Source organism: Coptis chinensis, chromosome 2 (assembly GCF_015680905.1).
Source record: "Coptis chinensis isolate HL-2020 chromosome 2, ASM1568090v1, whole genome shotgun sequence".
NCBI classification, from domain to species: Eukaryota; Viridiplantae; Streptophyta; class Magnoliopsida; order Ranunculales; family Ranunculaceae; genus Coptis; species Coptis chinensis.
In genome coordinates, this window is record NC_141457.1 from 68,063,688 (window position 1) to 68,085,833 (window position 22,146).

Here is a 22,146-nt window from a genome sequence, read left to right on the forward strand (position 1 = left end):
TACTTGGGGAAGGTAGCCAACCGTATAGTATGGTGTCAAGTTAAAATCTTGAGAATGATTTGAATCCAAGGTTAAGATGCAAACATATCAGGTTCACATAAACGATAGCTAATCCTTTGCAACATTGGCATTGACAAAAAACTTGAGCATGCGTTTAACAAGTTCTTTGTCCGATCAAATGAGTTGCTTTAAGTTAATGTTTTACATTGGTTTAGACATTCACGAAATGCAGAAGGAGATGAGTTGAGTCTCATAAGGCATCTTACACCAGCACCATAATTATTTTTATGGACCACCAAATGAAAAATGTTAACAAACTTTGGAATATCAAAGCAGACTGACACATAAATATGTAGTCTGAAACTCCTATTACTAGCTCAATAAGGCAGTACACTGTCTTTCAAGACGAAAAACCAGAGTGACACATAAATCGTGTTAGATAAATTTCGTTCTCCACTCTGCTGGGTGATAGAATTCTGAGTAGACATTTTCAAAGAGCAAACTTATATAATATGTTTCGAAAGAACATGGTTTAAAGTTTATATTCCTTTCCCCTGCGCAAAAAGACTACATTTTTCAATTTCCAGATCATATTTAATTTGAAGATAACTATCTTTACCTTTCCCTGGAAAATCACTCTCTAGCAGCTCGACATCTGAACTTAAACTTGTTCTCAAGTCTAAAGCTCTATCACCTAGACACAAACTAGTAAGGTTCCATCTCTTTCGTTTCCAATGTTTTCACTCAAGTAAAAGATGGTTATGGTTACATTGTTTCATGGTCTTCATAATGGATTTTAATGTCAGGCGAATTTCTACTAGTCCGATGTATATATATATTCAGGTGTGTGTGTGTGTGTATATATATATATATATGAGCAGGTTCCATTTACCATACTTTTTATACCGTACCCCACAACGTTACCTACAACATGAATTATAACCTAGTTTTTTGTGGATGTGTTCAACTAACCATGAAAATCACCTCTATAAAATTTCACCTCATTTGATAATATTTAACTATGTCAAACAATGATTTCAAAATCGAAAAATCTGAATCGTTAAAAAAAAATCAAAGTTTACAACTACTTTTACCTAGGTTAGAGATTTCCAAATGAGATGAATTTTTGTGGAGATGTTATCTATGGTTAGTAAATCATATCCCCAAATTATTAGCACTTAATTCATATTTTAAGGGGGTGTGGCATAAACTATGGTATAAAAAGTATGGTAAATGGAACCTGCTCGATATATATATATATATATATATATATATATATATATATATATATATATATATATGAATTAAGCCTTGATTCATTGTAGATATGATCTTCACACCATGGAGATCTTCTCCATAAAAATTTAGTTCATTTGAGAACTCCTAACCATAAGAAAAATTGCTCTCAATCTATGAATTTCCATCAACAGTCCATAAATATCAAGTTTGTAACTTTTTTTTGACTAATTTAGAAATTGTCAAAGGACCCGATATTTTGTGGAGGTCATATCCATGGTGAGAACATCTTATCCACAAAAACTTAGCCCTTAAATCATCTTAAAGGGAGTAAGAGGTATTGTATAAAAAGTGTTGTAGTGTTGTAAACAGAACCTAGCCCATATATATGTGTGTGTGTGTGTGTGTGTGTGTGTGTGTGTGTGTAAATATATATATATATATATATATATATATATATATATATATATATATATATATATATATATCAACGGTGTGTGTAAATATATTTTTTTGTGGAGATGATCTCCATAATGTTATCACCATGGAGATCATCTCCACAAAAAAATCAGCTCATTTGAAAATTCCTAACCATGAGAAAAATTGCTCTCAACCTATGAATTTTTATCAACGGTTCATAAATATCGATTTTGTAATTTTTTTTTTGGCAAACTTAGAAATGTTCAAAGGACCCAATTTTTTGTAGAGATCATATCCATGGTGAGAACATCTTATCTACAAAAAATTAGCCCTTAAAACATCATGAAAGGTCCAATGGGGAGTATTGTATAAAACGTTGTATAAAAAGTGTTGTAAACGGAACCTACCATATATATATATATACTAAATGACATACGGAATTGACATACGCAATACTACCTACTTATACAATGAACTAAAAGCTGATTTTATGGGAATGTGATCTCCACAACATGGAGACCATCTCCACAAAAAATCAGCTCATTTGAACATGTCTAACCCTACCAAAAGTTGAGTTCAAATTAGAAATTTATCTGACAATCCAAAATTTGAACACTTTTTTGACAAGACTAGACATATCCGATTAAGCTGATTTTTTGTGGAGATACTATCCATGGTAGGGAGATAATATCTACTAAAAATCAGCCATTAGAGCAATGTGTAAGTCCGCTTTTGGATTGTGTATGTCAATTTCGTATGTCATTTTTGTGTGTGTGTATGTGTGTGGATTGGAAATTCATGAAGTGTAGCTTGATGGTCAACACAGAGAGCAGAGCTTGATATCTTAGTTTATAACTTGTGGCACCACGTACATTTCTACTACAGTCACAGTCCCGCTAATACATATATCTTATTCTATTTAATTTTACCCAGAGTCTTTAACTGCTCGCCGCACCGACCATTTGGCTGAATAATTGCAGACTTACAATGATACTTCACGTTTCTCATTGTTTTTTTTTTTTTATTTATGTAACTACAGGCCCCCAGTACAAGAAAATTATGTATGATGATTTTGATTTTAGTTTGATGGTGTCGTTTTTAATATGATGAGATGCTTAAACAACATTCTAAAAAGAAAATATTGGATTACTATTGACCCTGAAGATAATTGGAAGAAACACAATAAGTAATATATCTACACAAAATAAGTGAGCCAAATAACTATGTATCAACCTAAGAGGATATATCCAATTTTGTAGTATGACATTATTAAGACCTGAGAATCAAGTCATTGTGACAAACTTACACCCAATTGAATGCAATCATAAGGTCATATAATAATCTTAACTTGTATTCCTCATAACTTAGAGTTGCCAGTACAACATGGCTCTAAAGAAACTTTAAATTGGCACGTAAAAATTAATCAACTAGGAAACAATTGTTTCGTCTCACACTCACACCACACCAGAAATCAGCTTCAATTTCATGCAAATTGCTAGAAAAAAGCCACGTTTTACTATCTAGAAATCTGCTTTAACAACATATAACTTTCATCTACTGAGCAACTCTTCTCAAAATCTTAAAGGGTGCTGAGTTGGACTTTGAATTGGTCCTCCAGCAACAGGAGAATTTGATCGAAATTAGAAAATAAAAACTATAGCACAAAGAGATTGCCTAGCACATTAATATTTGAACTTTGAATTGGTTTGGGGGTAGGGGCCGCGCGAACGCGTACCCCCCTACAACAAATTATGATGAAGATTATCCCACTTGGAGATATCTTAGGCGACCTAAGTGCAATGGATGTCACTAACGTAGGCCATGGACCTTCTTGATCGCCCATTGACCCCGTCTAGGTAAGTAAGTATTAATGATGTCTTATGAATGATTTATAGACATAACTTTGCTTCCGTAAACTTTTATGTTACTGATGTGGAATGAAGACTCATAAACAAAAAATTCAGATCTCTTTTTTGAACCTTATACTGTGTGGAGTACTAGGTCCAAGTGAAGAATTTGGAAGATTTTTGCAGAGTAAGTGGATGTGGTGCGTTTTTCATCGATCTTGAAGATTGAAAATCATTAAACAATATCAAAGAGTTGTTGGACCGTGTGTCCAATTGGCACAAGTGTGCGGTAAAAATCCACGAGTGTTGGGTATATCCAACCTCACATCATAGGATAAAACGTCGTGTGATGCTGCCATGTCAGGATGCATGGATCCTTGACTTGGGTGCATCAATTAGATGTGGTAAAAAGACATCAGAATGTTAGCCAACTATTGTAACGTCAAACCCATCTTGATTTATTGCAAACTTTGGTTATTACGGATGAGCTTGGGTATATAAGGAATATACTCATTGATTATATTTTCCTAGAATCATGCCATATACAAGGTAACATATGCTTAATCCATGGAGGTTACCGTTGGTATGAATTGGCTATATATACATGTATCAAAGCCATGCAAAAGATATTCTTTTAGTGATACAAAACCAGCTCATCCTTAACCAATAATCCGATATTGTTTCCTTCTCTATTCTCTAAGTCCAACATTGATGCACATTTTAGAGTGTTGGATAAAAACAAAAGTAAGTTGGACCCTAAAACGGTCAAGTGCACATTTATTGGGTATGTTGATCATTCTAAAGGTTATAGATTTGTTTTTGCATCATAGCGATGGATCCTTAGGAGTAATTGAAAGTAGAGATGCATATTTTATAGAGGATAATTTGTCTCTAATTACTTTAAATGCTATGATTGATTTGTTTGAGATTTCTAATAATAAAGTCACTAATGTGGAAAATGAAGTAGTAGTACAATCACTACTTCTCGTGCACGACACTATAACAAAAATAGCTAGAGAAAGGCATCCACCTTCTTATTTGAAGGATTATGTGACAGATGTAGTTGTAGATGATATGCATATAAATTCAGTTTTGTGTCATGCTTTGATAAATGAAGAACCATTAGAAAATGAAACATTAAGTATCAAACAAGCTATGACATCACCAAATGCTAGTGAATAGAAAAAGGCTATGTATGAAGAAATGAATTCTATGAGAATTAATGATGTTTGGGAATTAGTAAACTTACCTTTCAATAAAAACATTGTTAAACATAAATGGATTTTAAGAAAGAAATTAAAATTTGATGGATCTTTAGATAAGTATAAAGCTAGATTAGTAGCTAAAGGTTTTACAAAAGAAGAAGGAATAGACTATGATGAGACATATTCTCTTGTAGCTAAATATACATCTATTAGAATTTTATTTGCTATTGCTGCTCATTTAGATTTAGAAATACATCAAATGGATGTTAAAACCGCTTTTTTGAATGGAACGTTGAATGAGGATATATACATGGAGCAACCAAATGGATATATAGATAAGGGGAATGAAAATAAAGTATGTAGACTTAAAAAGTCTATTTATGATTTAAAACAATCATCTCCTCAATGGTATATTACTTTTCATAATGTTGTTGTTGCATATGGCTTTGTTTCTAACGATTATGACCATTGTGTTTATATTTGGAATAGTGGGAGCTCATTTGTCATCATGTTACTTTATGTTGATGATATATTGTTATTAAGTAATGACTTGAAAATGATGATTGAGGTAAAGGATTGGCTAAAATCTCGCTTTGCAATGAAAGACATGGGTGAAGCCAATTATATACTTTGTACCAAAATTGTAAGAGATAGAAGTAATAGAAAAATAAGTCTCACTCAAGAGACATACTTAGAAAGTGTACTAAGAAATTTTAAAATGGGATTATGTAGACCCATAAATACACCTATGTGTAAAGGGTCTAAACTTTCCAAAAAAATGGTTCCCGTCAACGATAGTGAGAAAAATGAAATGAATGCTAAACCATATGCACAGGTTGTTGGAAGCCTGATGTATGCAATGTTGTGTACTAGACCAGATTTATCTTTTGTTGTTGGTTTGGTAAGTAGATACCAAAGTAATCCAGGTATAGCACATTGGATGGCTGTAAAATGCATTATGCGTTATATTCAAAAAACAAAAGGGTACAAATTGACTTACTTATTAGTTATTAAAGGGTATTTTGATGCAGACTTTGCATGGGACCAAGATGAAAGGAAATCCACTAGCGGTTATGTTTTTACATTAGGTGGAGGTGCAATTTCTTGGTCTAGTAAAAAAAACAAAATTGTGTTGCAAAGTCTACAATGGAGGCTGAATATATTGCCTATAGCTATGCAGCTAGTGAGGCAGTATGGATTAAAAAATTTCTTGTTGATTTAAAATTTCAAGAAGTACCAGATATGCCAATCAATATATTTTGTGATAATCAAGCTACAATATCCACCATTAAAAATGGTGAAATAAGTGCTAGAACAAACCACATTGAATTACAATATTCTTATATTGTTAATGTTTTGCATAAAGACAAGATAACTGTGAGCTATTTGTGCACAAAAGAAATGGTTGCGGACCCACTGACAAAGGCTGTAGCTACAGAAGATTTAAAAAAGCATATAGTTTCAATGGGTCTTGGTGAAGACTAACTGAATGGCCAAGTGGGAGGTATTGAACCTTATGCCCATTCAGAAAGTAATGGCTGATTGGCCAAGTGGGAAATGTTGGACCGTGTGTCCAATCGGCACAAGTGTGTGGTAAAAATCCACGAGTGATGGGTATATTCAACCTCACATCATAGGATAAAACGTCGTGTGATACTGCCATGTCAGGATGCATGGATCCTTGACTTGGGTGCATCAATTAGATGTGGTAAAAAGACGTTAGAATGCATGTTAGCTAACTATTGTAACGTCAAAGGTCAAACCCATCTTGATTTATTGCAAACTTTGGTTATGGATGATGAGCTTGGGTATATAAGGAATATACTCATTGATTATATTTTCCTAGAATCATGCCATATACAAGGTAACATATGCTTAATCCATGGAGGTTACTGTTGGTATGAATTTGCTATATATACACGTATAGAAACCATGAAAAAGATACCCTTTTAGTGATACAAAACCGGCCAACTCATCCTTAACCAATAATCCGATATTGTTTCCTTCTCTATTCTCTAAGTCCAATGAGCTTAAAGTAGCATAATTTTGGGATATGATGTATGCCTAGATACAATTTAAGTACTCTGGTGAGATCTTTACCATAACAATTTAAGTACAATTTTGGGGTGAGATCTTTACCTGGACTAGAAAGACCAATGCAGATTAATATTCTTAGTTTCTCGGAGTAAAATAACTGTATGTAACGACATCATTATAGTGAAAAAATCTACGAAGCTGTCCTGAAGACCTATAAAATATACCCATCTTATTGCTAAGTAGATTCTAAGAAAGGTTGCCTACGCTGTAGACAAGCTTAGTGTTGACTACAAATATACACAACTTCGAGAACTAAATCAAAATTTCCATTGATTTGGTGGGATGAGGCATCCTAAGTAGTAGTGTAACGTGTGCAGTGGGTGACTCTTAAGAGCCCCAACAACAAGCTTGTGTGGTGGACTCTCTTCCCACAAACATAATTTAATATCGTTCGGTAGTGAGGCATTGCACCACATATAAGATGAGACTACACTAGATCTTAGCCAAAAGGCCGAGAAATATATGATTTGTCAATTGTCCCAGGCCTGCTTTTGTACTCAATTTTTCCTTGGATGCATGTTCTAAGCCTTGTTAGCAATTCGCCGAATTATTCATGAATTGAATCTTTGAAGGTCCATACGTTTAAATACTTCCGAATGTTTGAAAGATTCGGAATAATTAGTGATTTTTTGCCTTGATGAAAAGTATAATACGATTTTTGACAAATTTTTCAAAAATTTGGTTAAAAAATTCGTTGGTTGTAAAAAAATTTAAAAAAAAATAAAAAAATAAAAAAAAAATTGAATGAAAATTTGGTCACACTTTTGTTATTTTTTATGTAATTTATGTCCTCACTCTTACATTCTTAGTAATAAATTAATCCAAAAACTTTACTTTTATATTTTTTGGGCAATATTTAAATTGTAATACCATGGTATGTGTGTATTTTGAAGTTTGAACTGTAATTTCAATCCAAAAACAAATAAATAAAGATACCTATATGGACCGTTTAATTGGTTTCAATGTTTTCGTAGCTAAATCGCTTGTATATGTTTGTTATGTTGTAGAGAATGATAACTATTATTAATATTTACTAACACAATATCACGAATTTTTGCAACCAAACGTTTAAAACACATATTAATTAAACATCGTATAATTGCCATATTGTGAAGTTTTGACCAAATATTTGACCGTACCATTTTTTTGAGTCACCGAATAATTCTTGAATTATTCCCGTACTGTATTTTTCCCATATCCCAAATTGCTAACAAGGGTTCTAAGCAGCTAATGCGATGAAATCACATTGAGCCTTCTAGGTATATACTGATAGTTGAACATAAATGGATTAGTAGCCAATGTAGGTCAAATGCTTAAATTCTAGTTATATCTAGGAAAAGGTTTGGATCAAACAATCATATCCTCTGCGTACAAACACAAACATCTAAACCGTTCTGAGGTTCACACCCATTACATATGTTTTGGTCATTCAACTTGTAAAGGCTAGATTTATTAATTGGCTTGACAACTTAGAAGAATGAGATTATATTGTAGAGTTGACTGAACTTGGTTAGGTCGAGTTGCCTTCGTATCGAGTTCTCTAGTGAACTCGAATCAAGTCAGACATAGTTCATCTATAATGGAGAAGATGACTAGAACTCCCCAATATTCTTAGTTTCTCGGAGTAAAATAATTGTATGTAACAACATCATTATAGTGAAAAAATCTACGGAGCTGTTTTGAAAACCTATAAAATATACCCATCTTATTGCTAAGTAGATTCTAAGAAAGGTTGCCTACGCTGCAGACAAGCTTAGTGTTGACTACAAATATACACAACTTCGAGAACTAAATCAAAATTTCCATTGATTTGGTGGGATGAGGCATCCTAAGCAGTAGTGTAACGTGTGCAGTGGGTGACTCTTAAGAGCCCCAACAACAAGCTTGTGTGGTGGACTCTCTTCCCACAAACATAATTTAATATCGTTCGGTAGTGAGGCATTGCCCCACATATAAGATGAGACTACACTAGATCTTAGCCAAAAGGCCGAGAAATATATGATTTGTCAATTGTCCCAGGCCTGCTTTTGTACTCAATTTTTCCTTGGATGCATGTTCTAAGCCTTGTTAGCAATTCGCCGAATTATTCATGAATTGAATCTTTGAAGGTCCATACGTTTAAATACTTCCGAATGTTTGAAAGATTCGGAATAATTAGTGATTTTTTGCCTTGATGAAAAGTATAATACGATTTTTAACAAATTTTTCAAAAATCCGGTTAAAAAATTTGTTGGTTGTAAAAAAATTTAAAAAAAAAAAAAAAAAAAAAAATTGAATGAAAATTTGGTCACACTTTTGTTATTTTTTATGTAATTTATGTCCTCACTCTTACATTCTTAGTAATAAATTAATCCAAAAACTTTACTTTTATATTTTTTAGGCAATATTTAAATTGTAATACCATGGTATGTGTGTATGTTTGAACTGTAATTTCAATCCAAAAACAAATAAATAAAGATACCTATATGGACCGTTTAATTGGTTTCAATGTTTTCGTAGCTAAATCGCTTGGATATGTTTGTTATGTTGTAGAGAATGATAACTATTATTAATATTTACTAACACAATATCACAAATTTTTGCAACCAAACGTTTAAAACACATATTAATTAAACATCGTATAATTGCCATATTGTGAAGTTTTGACCAAATATTTGACCGTACCATTTTTTTGAGTCACCGAATAATTCTTGAATTATTCCCGTACTGTATTTTTCCCATATCCCAAATTGCTAACAAGGGTTTCAAGCAGCTAATGCGATGAAATCACATTGAGCCTTCTAGGTATATACTGATAGTTGAACATAAATGGATTAGTAGCCAATGTAGGTCAAATGCTTAAATTCTAGTTATATCTAGGAAAAGGTTTGGATCAAACAATCATATCCTCTGCGTACAAACACAAACATCTAATCCGTTCCAAGGTTCACACCCATTACATATGTTTTGGTCATTCAACTTGTAAAGGCTAGATTTATTAATTAGCTTTACAACTTAGAAGAATGAGATTATATTGTAGAGTTGACTGAACTTGGTTAGGTCGAGTTGCCTTCGTATCGAGTTCTCTAGTGAACTCGAATCAAGTCGGACATAGTTCATCTATAATGGAGAAGATGACTAGAACTCCCCTCCCCTCCTTTTCTTTGGTAACCTCCTTGTGCTTTATAACTTTCTTTGGTACTCCATTAATATCAATTGAATGAGATGACCTTTGGTGCTCCATTCCACTGATAACCTTTGGCGCTTGTGTAACCATTTAGTAACTCATGACTCTTGAGATGTCTGGTTGCTATAATCTAATAGGTCGGTTATTAGTTAAATTGATCAATGATAAGACACATGTCATTAATATATTCAATATAAATATATGTCCCTCAGACAAATTTATACCTTGATTTGAGATGGCTCAAGTCTAAAGCGAACAACACCAGTGTTCCAAACTTTTTGAAAAATCACAAGCAGACACACCTAGTCGCAAACTCCGACTACTAGCTTATTATGTTAAGAGGAAAACAGTTACTTCCTTCCAAGGTGAAATACCAATCTCCGCCACCCAAATCTAATCCAAAATTTTCGCACACAAAACCCGAAGAGTTATTTCCTTTCAAAACGTTTTACAACTGTACACATGTTCACATACAAATAACTTTACTTTCTCTTTTTCACATAGCTGTCATCCTAACAACGATCTAAAAAAGGGGATGTGCTAGTACCCTCCGTTCTCAGACCTGTCACTACAACACACGTGTCCAATTCACCAGGTCATACCTTCACAGCTCGTATATCACAAAGTCATACTACGCCACAAGGTCGTAGTTACGACCCAGAACCAGGACGTCCAAATATCAAATACAGGCACATATGGAAACAAAGGATCTGCAACGGTCCTGAGGATCAGTCAAAGCACCACATAAGGAGACATTTAGTTTGTAACGATGGAAGTAAATGTGAATCATCAAGAGAACGCACAATATGGATCTACACTTCATAATGGTCTGGAATAAATAAGGAAAGTCAACTCACCACCTATAAATAGAGAGGGATAAACTATGTAAGGCTTGATTCAGGTTAACCTAAGAAAACCTGATCCACAGGAAACTCTTCTCCAAAGGAAGAGCACAACCATTTCCACCTAAACCTCAATCTCAGTTCGTAGGTAAGACAAGTCATAGACCTAAACATATCTCATATGGAGTGGTGGTTGAAATTGAAAGGTCAATAATGAGAACACATTTTGATATATAATATTGCTTTAGGAGAACGTACTTCAGAGTTCCTCTTCCTGTCCCGTCACATAAAGCCACAATTTTAATTTCAAGAATGTTCCCATGTTCAAATTTAGTGATTTTAGTATTGATCGATAAAAACAATAGCACAGAGGGATTTGACCTTTGAATTGGCAGGGGGTAGGGCCGCATGAACGCATGCCCCCTACAACAAATTATGACATAGACTATCCACATTGGAGATACTTAGGCGAGAACCCCTTTTCAGTGCAATGGAGGTCGCTAAACCTAGGCCATGGACCTTCTTGATCGCCCCATTTCCAGGTAAGTGTGTTTCGACGCACGTATTCTTTTCAATTTATAACTTCCATTCTCTTCCCCATCTAGTGACTCGTTCATGTGGGAAAAAATATTAACATTTTGAGAATGAGTTGTCGAACCAAGACTGTAAAGCCCCTATTTTTTTGTACATTATTATTTTACAATATTTAGTATTTTTGGATTAGATATTTAATGCATGGTCAATATGATAGAAAATTTGGTTTGACTTTTATTATAAAAAGAGAAAGGAGGGAAAACAAGAGAATATTTTTGAAATTTGTATTAAAGGAATTTAGTGTTTTGAATTTTAAGCTTTTGTAGAGATTTTTAATATTTGGAAAGTTTTCAAAAGAAATGTTAATATAAGGTATATAATAAATAGAGTACTTTTAATAGAGAATAATATTCTATATTTATGAATAGAGATATTTGGTAAAAAAGAAAATTTCTTTATTAAGGTAAGATAATATGGTAGAGAATTTTATTGTTATAGAAAGTTAATTTTTATTCAAAGGAAAGTAATGGAAAGTTTTTAGTTGTTAAGGAAACTAATGTGTAGATAATTTAAAATTATGGAATTGTCTTAGTTTATTTCTTTGTATCTAAATAAGAACATGGTTTCACATAAAACAAAACAAAAAGAAAAAAAATATATAAAAGAGAAAAAGAAATTAAAAGAAGATTAAAAGAAATAAGGAATAAGGAAAAAGAGATAATGAAAAAAAGGGAGTATTTCTATTACTTGGTGATATAGATTTTACGTGATGTGGATTCTTTTATATAATTGTTTTTTCGATGACAACAAAAAAAATATGAGTAGACCTCACTAATTAGTTATTTTCAATTATTTGGTTGTTGATCCCTATATATTACATTCAATTAATTAGAAAACAAAGAAATATATGTTGCGTATCTTGAAATGGTTGTTTTAACATGTTTTGCGTTTAATCTCCCTCTACCTTCAACTAGCTACATGAAAACCCCCTTTACACGAACAAAGTGATAAAAACCCCCTGTTTTTTAACATGCAAAACCACAATCGAAAACTGACCAAAATACCCCTCCGCCTCCAAAAGATCGACGTTCTCTATTTCTATATCCTCTTTCCGTCGAGGAAAAAAAAAAACAACCCAAAAAACATAAAGATTAAATTTCTATCTTCAAAAAAATTTGAAATGGAAAAAAGAAGAATAAATGATTGGAATATTAAAAAGAAAAAGTAAATATGATTGTAGATTTGTAGATCCAACACTTGTTACTCAAAAGAAACAAGATCCAACACTCGTTTGTGGCGCAATGGGAGAATGTATATCACACAAGATATGTCAAGCAATGATATCGTTGAATCAAAATTCTTTGGAACACAAACATCTCTGATATAAAATCAATATGTAAAAATTAAATTTTCATTGAAAATCAATATGTAAAATAAATTTTTAGAGAAAAATTTCTATGTAAAAATAAATTTACATAGTCATGAGATATTCAAAGAAATCACTATGTAAACATAAATTTGCATACTGAAATTTCTATGTAAAAACAAATTTACATAGTCATAGACTCACACCCGCACATAAAAATCATTATGTAAAACTAAATTTGCATAGTCATGAGATATGCAGAGAAATCACTATGTAAACATAAATTTGCATACTTAAATATCCATGTAAAAACAAATTTACATAATTACAGACTCCCCCACATAAAAATCATTATGTAAAAATAAATTTGCATACTAAAACGATTATGTAAGACCATATTTACATAATCAGTCACGGGATCTGCTGAGAAAAATTAATATGTAAAAATAAATTTGCATACTTAAATTTCTATGCGAAAACAAATTTACATAGTCACGGGAACCCAATTTATTTAAATTAGGAAGAAGAAAGAAAAATCAATAAAACAAAAACAAAGACTCACAACAATCAATCGAAATGAGAAAGAGAGTGATTCTTCATAGTAGAATAGTGTTTCTTCATTGTTAAACTTGATTTCTTCATTGTTGAAAAATATTTCTTTTTCATCAAACCTAATTTCTTCGTCGCCGAAACTTGTTCTTCTAATTTTAATATTGAATTGTGTGTTATCGAAGTTGAATTAGTGTTCTTTTTTGTTTAAATGATTGAATAAGATGGAAATTGATTGAAGGAGAGAAACTAAAGAATGAAAGGCGGGGGTTGTTTCGCAAAGTGTAAAAGAGGAATAGAAAGAGATAAGAAAGAGATCATGATTTTTATATAATCACCAAAAATAGGGATCTTATGTCACGAGGCGTCAGAAATAGGGAGGTTTTATGGTACAGGGCGAAGGGGATGGGTTTACATGAACCCGGATCTAAACCAGGGGGCTGAGGCCCATTTCTTGGTTGTTTTAATTATAAGGGTTCATATTTTATTTGCATGAATCAAATTTAATATTACAAAGTATTTATTAAACATTTAATAACGTAAAATAGATAAAATGAAATGATTAAATTGTATTAGTAAGTAGACCTCACTAATTAATTATTTATTTATTTATTTATTTGGTTGTTGATTCTCAATTTAATTAAATTGAGAAACAAAGATGCATGATTTAATTTTATATTGGTATGTGGAATGCTAAATATTAGTTTGTGTATAGTTGTAGTTGTCATAAAATGGTGGAGATTAATCCCGTTTTACATTTAGTTACATGAAGTTAATTAATAGTCCATAGTCCTTACTACCGTTGTATAATATAAAATAGAGGATAAGATAAGAAAACTGTGTACGTAGTAGTTAGCCGATTTGTTTTAACAATGAAATGAATAAATGATAGACTTTCATATTTATTACAATATATGCATTAGGTGTTGTTTTCGTATGGAAAATGATATTTATTTTGTTAGCACGTGATATGTGTAGAAACATTGTAATGGGAAATGTATTAAGTGTAAAGATATGTATTCGGTGTTTAAAAGGTGTTTGGAATGGATTAGAAATTATTTAGCCATGAATCAAAATGTAAGTATATTTTTGGTGTAATATTATGACATTGTTGAAATGCTATAAAAGTATTGTGCAATATTTTTATGGAGTGATTACGATATTTCGTTGTAAGTTGGAATTTATGTACTAAATATTATTCTCTGTTATACTGTTGTTTGATAATTATATAATTAAATAAATGATTAGATATATTTTTGAGATGCTACTGGTTATGGAGATTTGTAATATTTTTAAAGTATTTGTGGTTTAGTGTAATTATTTATTTAGCACGTGAAATAATGAAAATTGTTATGAGATGTATTGATATAATAATATTTCTAATCTTGTGTCTTAGAGCAACGATTTATTTAGCACGAAAAGAATGAAAGTTGTTATAAGATGCATGGAGATATTTATAAATATTGTGGCTTAGTGCAATAATTTAATTGGCATGCACGTGATAGAGTGAAATTGTTATGAGATACAAATAAATTATATTTGAATAAGTTACGCAACGAAAATCCTAGTTCTTAGCTACCACAAATCATTTGATTATATGATGTTGATTTACCTTGTAAAGGGAATGTGATTTTGTTTCAAGGGAACTTGGAGCCCTTGTAGCCAAATGATGGCTTTATTTATCTCGTCGCCAATTCAGTACGAGACGCGCAATATGTTATGCCTAGTAAAGGCTTACTCACATAGTTTTGGTGTTCGTGTGGGGGTTACTTGGCATGCGACATCCCGCTTAGGGTAACTATGCATGTGAGTGGTTCCATTATGTGAGAGAGGCATGCGAATGTGCATGTTCGGCTCAATTGAGGGGAGCGATTGTGGTAGACAGGAAACTAGGTAAAACATAGAGACGACGTGATTCTAGAGACACTTGAAGAAACTCTAAACAATAATTGTGATGATATATCAAAGTGTATGTTAAATCTATAATAAATGATTGATTGTGGTTGTGAAATTGGTCATTGAGATTGTTCTTATTGGTTCAATGAGATGATTGGAACTATGTTGTGTTTACAAAAAAAATCCCTATTGATTTCCCTACCCTCTCCTCTCTCTTTTTTCTTTTGTTTCTCATCCCTTTCTTTTCAATTCCCTTATCGTTCCTTTTTATACCATCCTCTCCTCCACCACCACCCTGTTGATCCCCCTTTCTTCCTTCCACCACTATATTCCCACCGTCCCCTTTAGGATTCCGCAGCCTTGCTATCATGCTTCCCCATTTCTTTTTCTTATCTCACGTCCGGTCTAACACAGGGGATCCTCATGACATCATTCCTTGCGATGTCAATTTAGGGTTATGTTGACATGATTCCCTGCATCAGCTCCTGTTTGCTTACTTTGCTCGGGCGGATAACCTACCAGCTTACTAGTCATAAAATGGGCTAATACAGATGCCCCCTCTCGGCCCTCAGATAGATATTGGTCCGCAGGCCGAGACTCAACAGCTGGCTACTCGCAGAGTTGTCTTGTCCGTGTAAAGTGTAAAAGAGGAATAGAAAGAGATAAGAAAGAGATCATGATTTTTATATAATCACCAAAAATAGGGATCTTATGTCACGAGGCGTCAGAAATAGGGAGGTTTTATGGTACAGGGCGAAGGGGATGGGTTTACATGAACCCGGATCTAAACCAGGGGGCTGAGGCCCATTTCTTGGTTGTTTTAATTATAAGGGTTCATATTTTATTTGCATGAATCAAATTTAATATTACAAAGTATTTATTAAACATTTAATAACGTAAAATAGATAAAATGAAATGATTAAATTGTATTAGTAAGTAGACCTCACTAATTAATTAATTATTTATTTATTTATTTGGTTGTTGATTCTCAATTTAATTAAATTGAGAAACAAAGATGCATGATTTAATTTTATATTGGTATGTGGAATGCTAAATATTAGTTTGTGTATAGTTGTAGTTGTCATAAAATGGTGGAGATTAATCCCGTTTTACATTTAGTTACATGAAGTTAATTAATAGTCCATAGTCCTTACTACCGTTGTATAATATAAAATAGAGGATAAGATAAGAAAACTGTGTACGTAGTAGTTAGCCGATTTGTTTTAACAATGAAATGAATAAATGATAGACTTTCATATTTATTACAATATATGCATTAGGTGTTGTTTTCGTATGGAAAATGATATTTATTTTGTTAGCACGTGATATGTGTAGAAACATTGTAATGGGAAATGTATTAAGTGTAAAGATATGTATTCGGTGTTTAAAAGGTGTTTGGAATGGATTAGAAATTATTTAGCCATGAATCAAAATGTAAGTATATTTTTGGTGTAATATTATGACATTGTTGAAATGCTATAAAAGTATTGTGCAATATTTTTATGGAGTGATTACGATATTTCGTTGTAAGTTGGAATTTATGTACTAAATATTATTCTCTGTTATACTGTTGTTTGATAATTATATAATTAAATAAATGATTAGATATATTTTTGAGATGCTACTGGTTATGGAGATTTGTAATATTTTTAAAGTATTTGTGGTTTAGTGTAATTATTTATTTAGCACGTGAAATAATGAAAATTGTTATGAGATGTATTGATATAATAATATTTCTAATCTTGTGTCTTAGAGCAACGATTTATTTAGCACGTGAAAGAATGAAAGTTGTTATAAGATGCATGGAGATATTTATAAATATTGTGGCTTAGTGCAATAATTTAATTGGCATGCACGTGATAGAGTGAAATTGTTATGAGATACAAATAAATTATATTTGAATAAGTTACGCAACGAAAATCCTAGTTCTTAGCTACCACAAATCATTTGATTATATGATGTTGATTTACCTTGTAAAGGGAATGTGATTTTGTTTCAAGGGAACTTGGAGCCCTTGTAGCCAAATGATGGCTTTATTTATCTCGTCGCCAATTCAGTACGAGACGCGCAATATGTTATGCCTAGTAAAGGCTTACTCACATAGTTTTGGTGTTCGTGTGGGGGTTACTTGGCATGCGACATCCCGCTTAGGGTAACTATGCATGTGAGTGGTTCCATTATGTGAGAGAGGCATGCGAATGTGCATGTTCGGCTCAATTGAGGGGAGCGATTGTGGTAGACAGGAAACTAGGTAAAACATAGAGACGACGTGATTCTAGAGACACTTGAAGAAACTCTAAACAATAATTGTGATGATATATCAAAGTGTATGTTAAATCTATAATAAATGATTGATTGTGGTTGTGAAATTGGTCATTGAGATTGTTCTTATTGGTTCAATGAGATGATTGGAACTATGTTGTGTTTACAAAAAAAATCCCTATTGATTTCCCTACCCTCTCCTCTCTCTTTTTCTTTTGTTTCTCATCCCTTTCTCTTTCAATTCCCTTACTGTTCCTTTTTATACCATCCTCTCCTCCACTCCTGTCTGTTGATCCCCCCTTTCTTCCTTCCACCACTATATTCCCACCTGTCCCTTTAGGATTCCGCAGCCTTGCTATCATGCTTCCCCCATTTCTTTTCTTATCTCACGTCCGGTCTAACCTGGGGATCCTCATGACATCATTCCTTGCTGATGTCAATTTAGGGTTATGTTGACATGATTCCCTGCATCGCGCTCCTGTTTGCTTACTTTGCTCTGGGCCAGATAACCTACCAGCTTACTAGTCATAAAATGGGCTAATACAGATGCCCCCTCTCGGCCCTCAGATAGATATTGGTCCGCAGGCCGAGACTCAACAGCTGGCTACTCGCAGAGTTGTCTTGTCCGTGACCCTTTGTTCAAATCCGAAGCATTATCCTCTCTGACAGCCACGTTCTACCTCATGTCTTGACCTTTGAGCCCTTGCCACGTGTCCTTAGGCACGTGTCCCATGGCGCACGCCTAACTGTCTCTGTCTTTTCGATTCTCGCAAAGACATGCGCCCACATTTGGGTGGTACATTTCTCTGCTTACGTGTTTTTCCATGCCCGTTTTGCCCTTGCCTCATCAAATCCTGGCCAAATACCTTCTAATGCACCCTTTCATCTCCCAAACTCTACATTTCCTCTTTTCACGCACTGCCCCTCATTTTCCCTTACCTTCTTCTATCATTTTCTCAATTTTTCCAACCTTACTTTCTTTATCCTCTCACCGGTGAAGCTATCTCTGTGCATCGCTCCCGCTCCTCTGACATACCTTGCTGGGAAACTACTCTGCCCCGATCAGTTTTGCGTCTTTCCCTCTCATTTCAATTTTGGTACACATTAGTTGATCACGTTTATTTTTCTGTTTTCACTGTTTGTTCGCCTTTTTCCTCACCGGGAGCCCTACACCTGTCTTGCTCATCTTCTCCTTCCACTTTTGGCTCTTACAATGTCAGATTCTGATTCTGGTGGCTCATCCGCTACTAGATCTGCCAAATCTGTGTCCTCGACTCCCAAATCTGTGTCCTCGCCCCTCAGATCTGCTGACTCCTCCCCCAAATCCGGATCTTCCAGCCCCATCGCTGACCAATCGGAGTCCCCTTCTCCTGAGCCCACTCATCCATCCGCTGTCCCCTCTACTTCTAGGAGACACTCTGCACTTCCTCCCCCACTGTCCTACTATCACAGACCTAACCTGGCTGCGGTCCAAGCGGCATACGGTATTCCTGAAGACGTGGTCTTAGAACACATGCCTGGTGTCACCCATTTTCCTCATCCAGTCCCACCGCAACCAGGTTATCTAGTAGCCACAGTGGGGCAGATAGCCACCGGGTTATGCTTCCCCCTATCTCTATTGGATGTTGAGGCTTGCAACCACTTCAATATCCAGCCCTGCCAGGGCATCGACAACTTCTTGCGGATCATTTATGACGTTAACTACTACAACAAGTCGCACACTCCGCGGATTCGCCTCCATGACATCACAGCCCAATACTTTCTTAAGAAAAGCACCAAGTTTGGGAGTATAGGATACCAATCCTTCTGTGTACGTCGTTCTCCGCATGACCACTTCTGATAAAGTTTGGCACCACTACCCACTGTACATTTCAGGGAGCTTCCTTTCCACGGACCTTCCCCCTGAAGTATCCCTGAGGCAATTCCACTTCCTTAGAAGCATTGAGTGTGACTAGTTGTTCTACTTGCTCCCCTGAGAACCCGCTTGTACTAATGTATATCCTCTTTTTTGTGTCCCAGGTTGGATTTCAGATTCGCTGTCTCGAATCTATGCCGGTGTCTCTTCTGATATTTTTTTCCAAGCTTCGCGACCTAGGGAGCAGCCAGTGCAACGTTCTCGGCATCGATCTGGATAAAGGCAGCCAGCTCCTCCTTGACCCTTCCCTCGAAGACATTGGAAAATACCAGGGCCCCCTTTACAGATTGCCACTGCCTAAAGAAAGGAAACCCAAGCCTTCTCCGCCCAAACCGCACAAAACTAAGTGCAAAGCTCATCGGTCCTTTGGGTTCACTACTAAGATCTCTCATTCCAAGGCGCTTGCCCAAAAGGCCGCCGCCAGAACTTCGACGACCGCGCCCGATAAGATCCCAAAGTCGTACTCCTCCATCATTGACTGGGAAGACGATTTTGCCAACCCCATAACTAGTTATGCTACCATGGATGTGTCTAAGCTCAAGCTTTGGGATAGTGATTCTGATGGTGACGAGCCCACCGATTCCGCTGCCAAAGGTCCTCCCACTAAAAAGGCTAAGGTCACTGCCTCCACCTCCTCTGCTAGGGACTCTTGACCGGCTTCACCGCGGCCTGTGGCTCCAACACACCATTCTGGGAAAGAGGCAATTCCCATTGGTCCCCTACTTGCTGGGCCCATGGAAATCTAGCATCCGCAATTCAAAGCTAGGGATCGGGACGTCACCAATCGTGACTCTGCTCTGGACAATCCGGCGGTGGTCGCGTCTCTATTCTTCAGCTCCCACCTACCTAGGGATCAGGCTTATGGGGATTCTAGCTCTTTCGCGTCCCATCGAGCTGTGATCTAAACCGGCTGGGAAAGGGTACGTCCTTCCCCTATTTCTTTTCCTTTTCTTACTATTACTTTTCTCTAACTTTACCCTCCCTTCCAGCTGAGCCTTGATGTCGGGTACATCATCCGTGGCCTTACCAATACCCTGGATGCTCTGGAGTCCGTAAAGGCTGAAATCCATGGCCCAGAGGGGTGGAGGGCGAAGTATGCACAGCTGGAGAAGGAGCGGGATGACGCCCACCTTGCCGCGCTTAAGCACCATAGGGAACTCCAACGCGTCGAGCAAGCTTACTAGGACTATGTGGTCGGCATCACGTAAAAGATGGAGAGCCAACGGGAAGCAGATAGGGTCGCTGCTCAGACAACTCTAGACAAATCTTTGAAGGACGCCGCAGACCATTTCAAGACACTGGCCTCCAAGAAAATAGCCAGGGAGTTGAAGCAATAACTAGACGCCCTTGCTGTAGCAGGACGTCTCTTCCCTGTCCAGTCTCCAGTCCCTGTCATTACAGACTCTAAGACCCCATCCACAGCCCCTGAGACAGAAGTCATTGTCCAGCTCGGCGAGGCGACCTCCCTTATAGATGTGGATGGAGCCGCCACCGAAGGGACGGGGGAAATCAACAAGAAGATGTGTCCGAGGGTCCACAGTGAAAATTGCTTGTGAAATGGCTTGTATTTGTTTCATGGGCTGCCTTGCTTTTGTCAGTGCCATCTTGTGTTTCTTGTCATACAATTTTGCCTGTATTTATGGGTACTCCCAGCAGGTCGTACTAGAAATGGTTTTTTTGTCAACCAAAAGTCCTGACTACATTCTCATATCTATGCATTACTTTGCCTATCGTGTTTCCACTTAATAACATTACATAAGTTCATCATCCACGCCTGTGGCTGCAGAAACGCTGAGGGCAACCTAGTTTGCCCCCAAGTTGAATTCGGTTCTCATCGTCAGCGAAGGACCCATCCCCCTCCGCTGCCATGGAGGTGTTGGGGGGCAACTCAGCTTGCCCCCAAGTTGAATATGGAGATGTTGGGGGTAGATCAGTTTAGCCCCTAAGTTGGCTATGGAGATGTTGGGGGCAAATAAGTTTAGCCCCCAAGTTGAATTCGGACCTCATTGTCCGCAGAGGGCTTACCCCCTCTGCTGCCATGGAAATGTTAGGGGCAACTCAGCTTGCCCCCAAGTTGAATATGGAGATGTTGGGGGTAGATCAGTTTAGCCCCCAAGTTGAATGCGGACCTCCTCGTTCAATGTCTTTGGCCTAATCCAAATACAAACGAATAAACAAAGATCAGATGGATGACACTTGCTATCATTTTCATTGACATACTAAATGGCTCAAACTATCATTATAAAGCTCGATGTTCACATATCATGCAGCAAATAAACTTTCATTTAACTGACAAACTATACACAAAGTCATTCATGGAACTTTTTCAACATCCTGATGTTCCATGGTCGCTTAACAGTCTCTCCCAGGGGCGTCTGCAACCTATAGGTCCTGGACATTCCAGCTTCTACCACGATGTATGGTCCCTCCCAGTTGGGGCCCAACTTTCTATCTATCTCCTTCTTGGTGGCAAGGGTCACCCACCGCAACACACAGTCACCAACATTAAATGTCTGCGGCTTCACCCGTTTGTTATATTGTCTCTGCAACCTCCTGTGGTACTCTTCTAATCTGAGGCCCGCAATGTCCTTCCTTTCCACTGTGAGATTCAACTCCCCAGCTAATATTGTCTCATTAACTCCTCCTTCAACAGCTTTGGTTCTAGTTGTCACAGCCATTATTTCCACCGGAATCATCGCCTCCACTCCATAAGCCATAGCGAACGGTGATTCCCCAGTAGAAGTTCGCAGAGTCGTGCGGTATGCCCAAAGTACCCTGCCCAGGATCCTTTGCGCTCCTCCAACTTTTACT

The 22,146-nt window shown here is 35.9% G+C and overlaps 1 protein-coding gene, 2 non-coding genes and 2 pseudogenes across 3 annotated transcripts; all 5 read right to left on the reverse strand.

Moving 5' to 3' along the window:
- Positions 1-3,369: 3,369 nt before the first annotated feature.
- LOC147517354 (U1 spliceosomal RNA) lies at positions 3,370-3,520 on the reverse strand (annotated as a pseudogene).
- A 3,562-nt stretch (positions 3,521-7,082) lies between these two features.
- On the reverse strand, positions 7,083-7,269 carry LOC147517355 (U2 spliceosomal RNA). Its single transcript, XR_015214542.1, has one exon. It is a non-coding gene; the product is annotated as a U2 spliceosomal RNA (small nuclear RNA).
- A 1,349-nt stretch (positions 7,270-8,618) lies between these two features.
- On the reverse strand, positions 8,619-8,805 carry LOC147517356 (U2 spliceosomal RNA). The gene has a single exon (XR_015214541.1). It is a non-coding gene; the product is annotated as a U2 spliceosomal RNA (small nuclear RNA).
- Positions 8,806-11,212: 2,407 nt separating this feature from the next.
- LOC147517357 (U1 spliceosomal RNA) lies at positions 11,213-11,363 on the reverse strand (annotated as a pseudogene).
- A 10,281-nt stretch (positions 11,364-21,644) lies between these two features.
- Positions 21,645-22,052, reverse strand: LOC147517358 (uncharacterized). Its single transcript, XM_086593570.1, has one exon. It carries the CDS (start codon positions 22,050-22,052, stop codon positions 21,645-21,647), a length of 408 nt encoding a protein of 135 aa, XP_086449696.1.
- Positions 22,053-22,146: the final 94 nt, after the last annotated feature.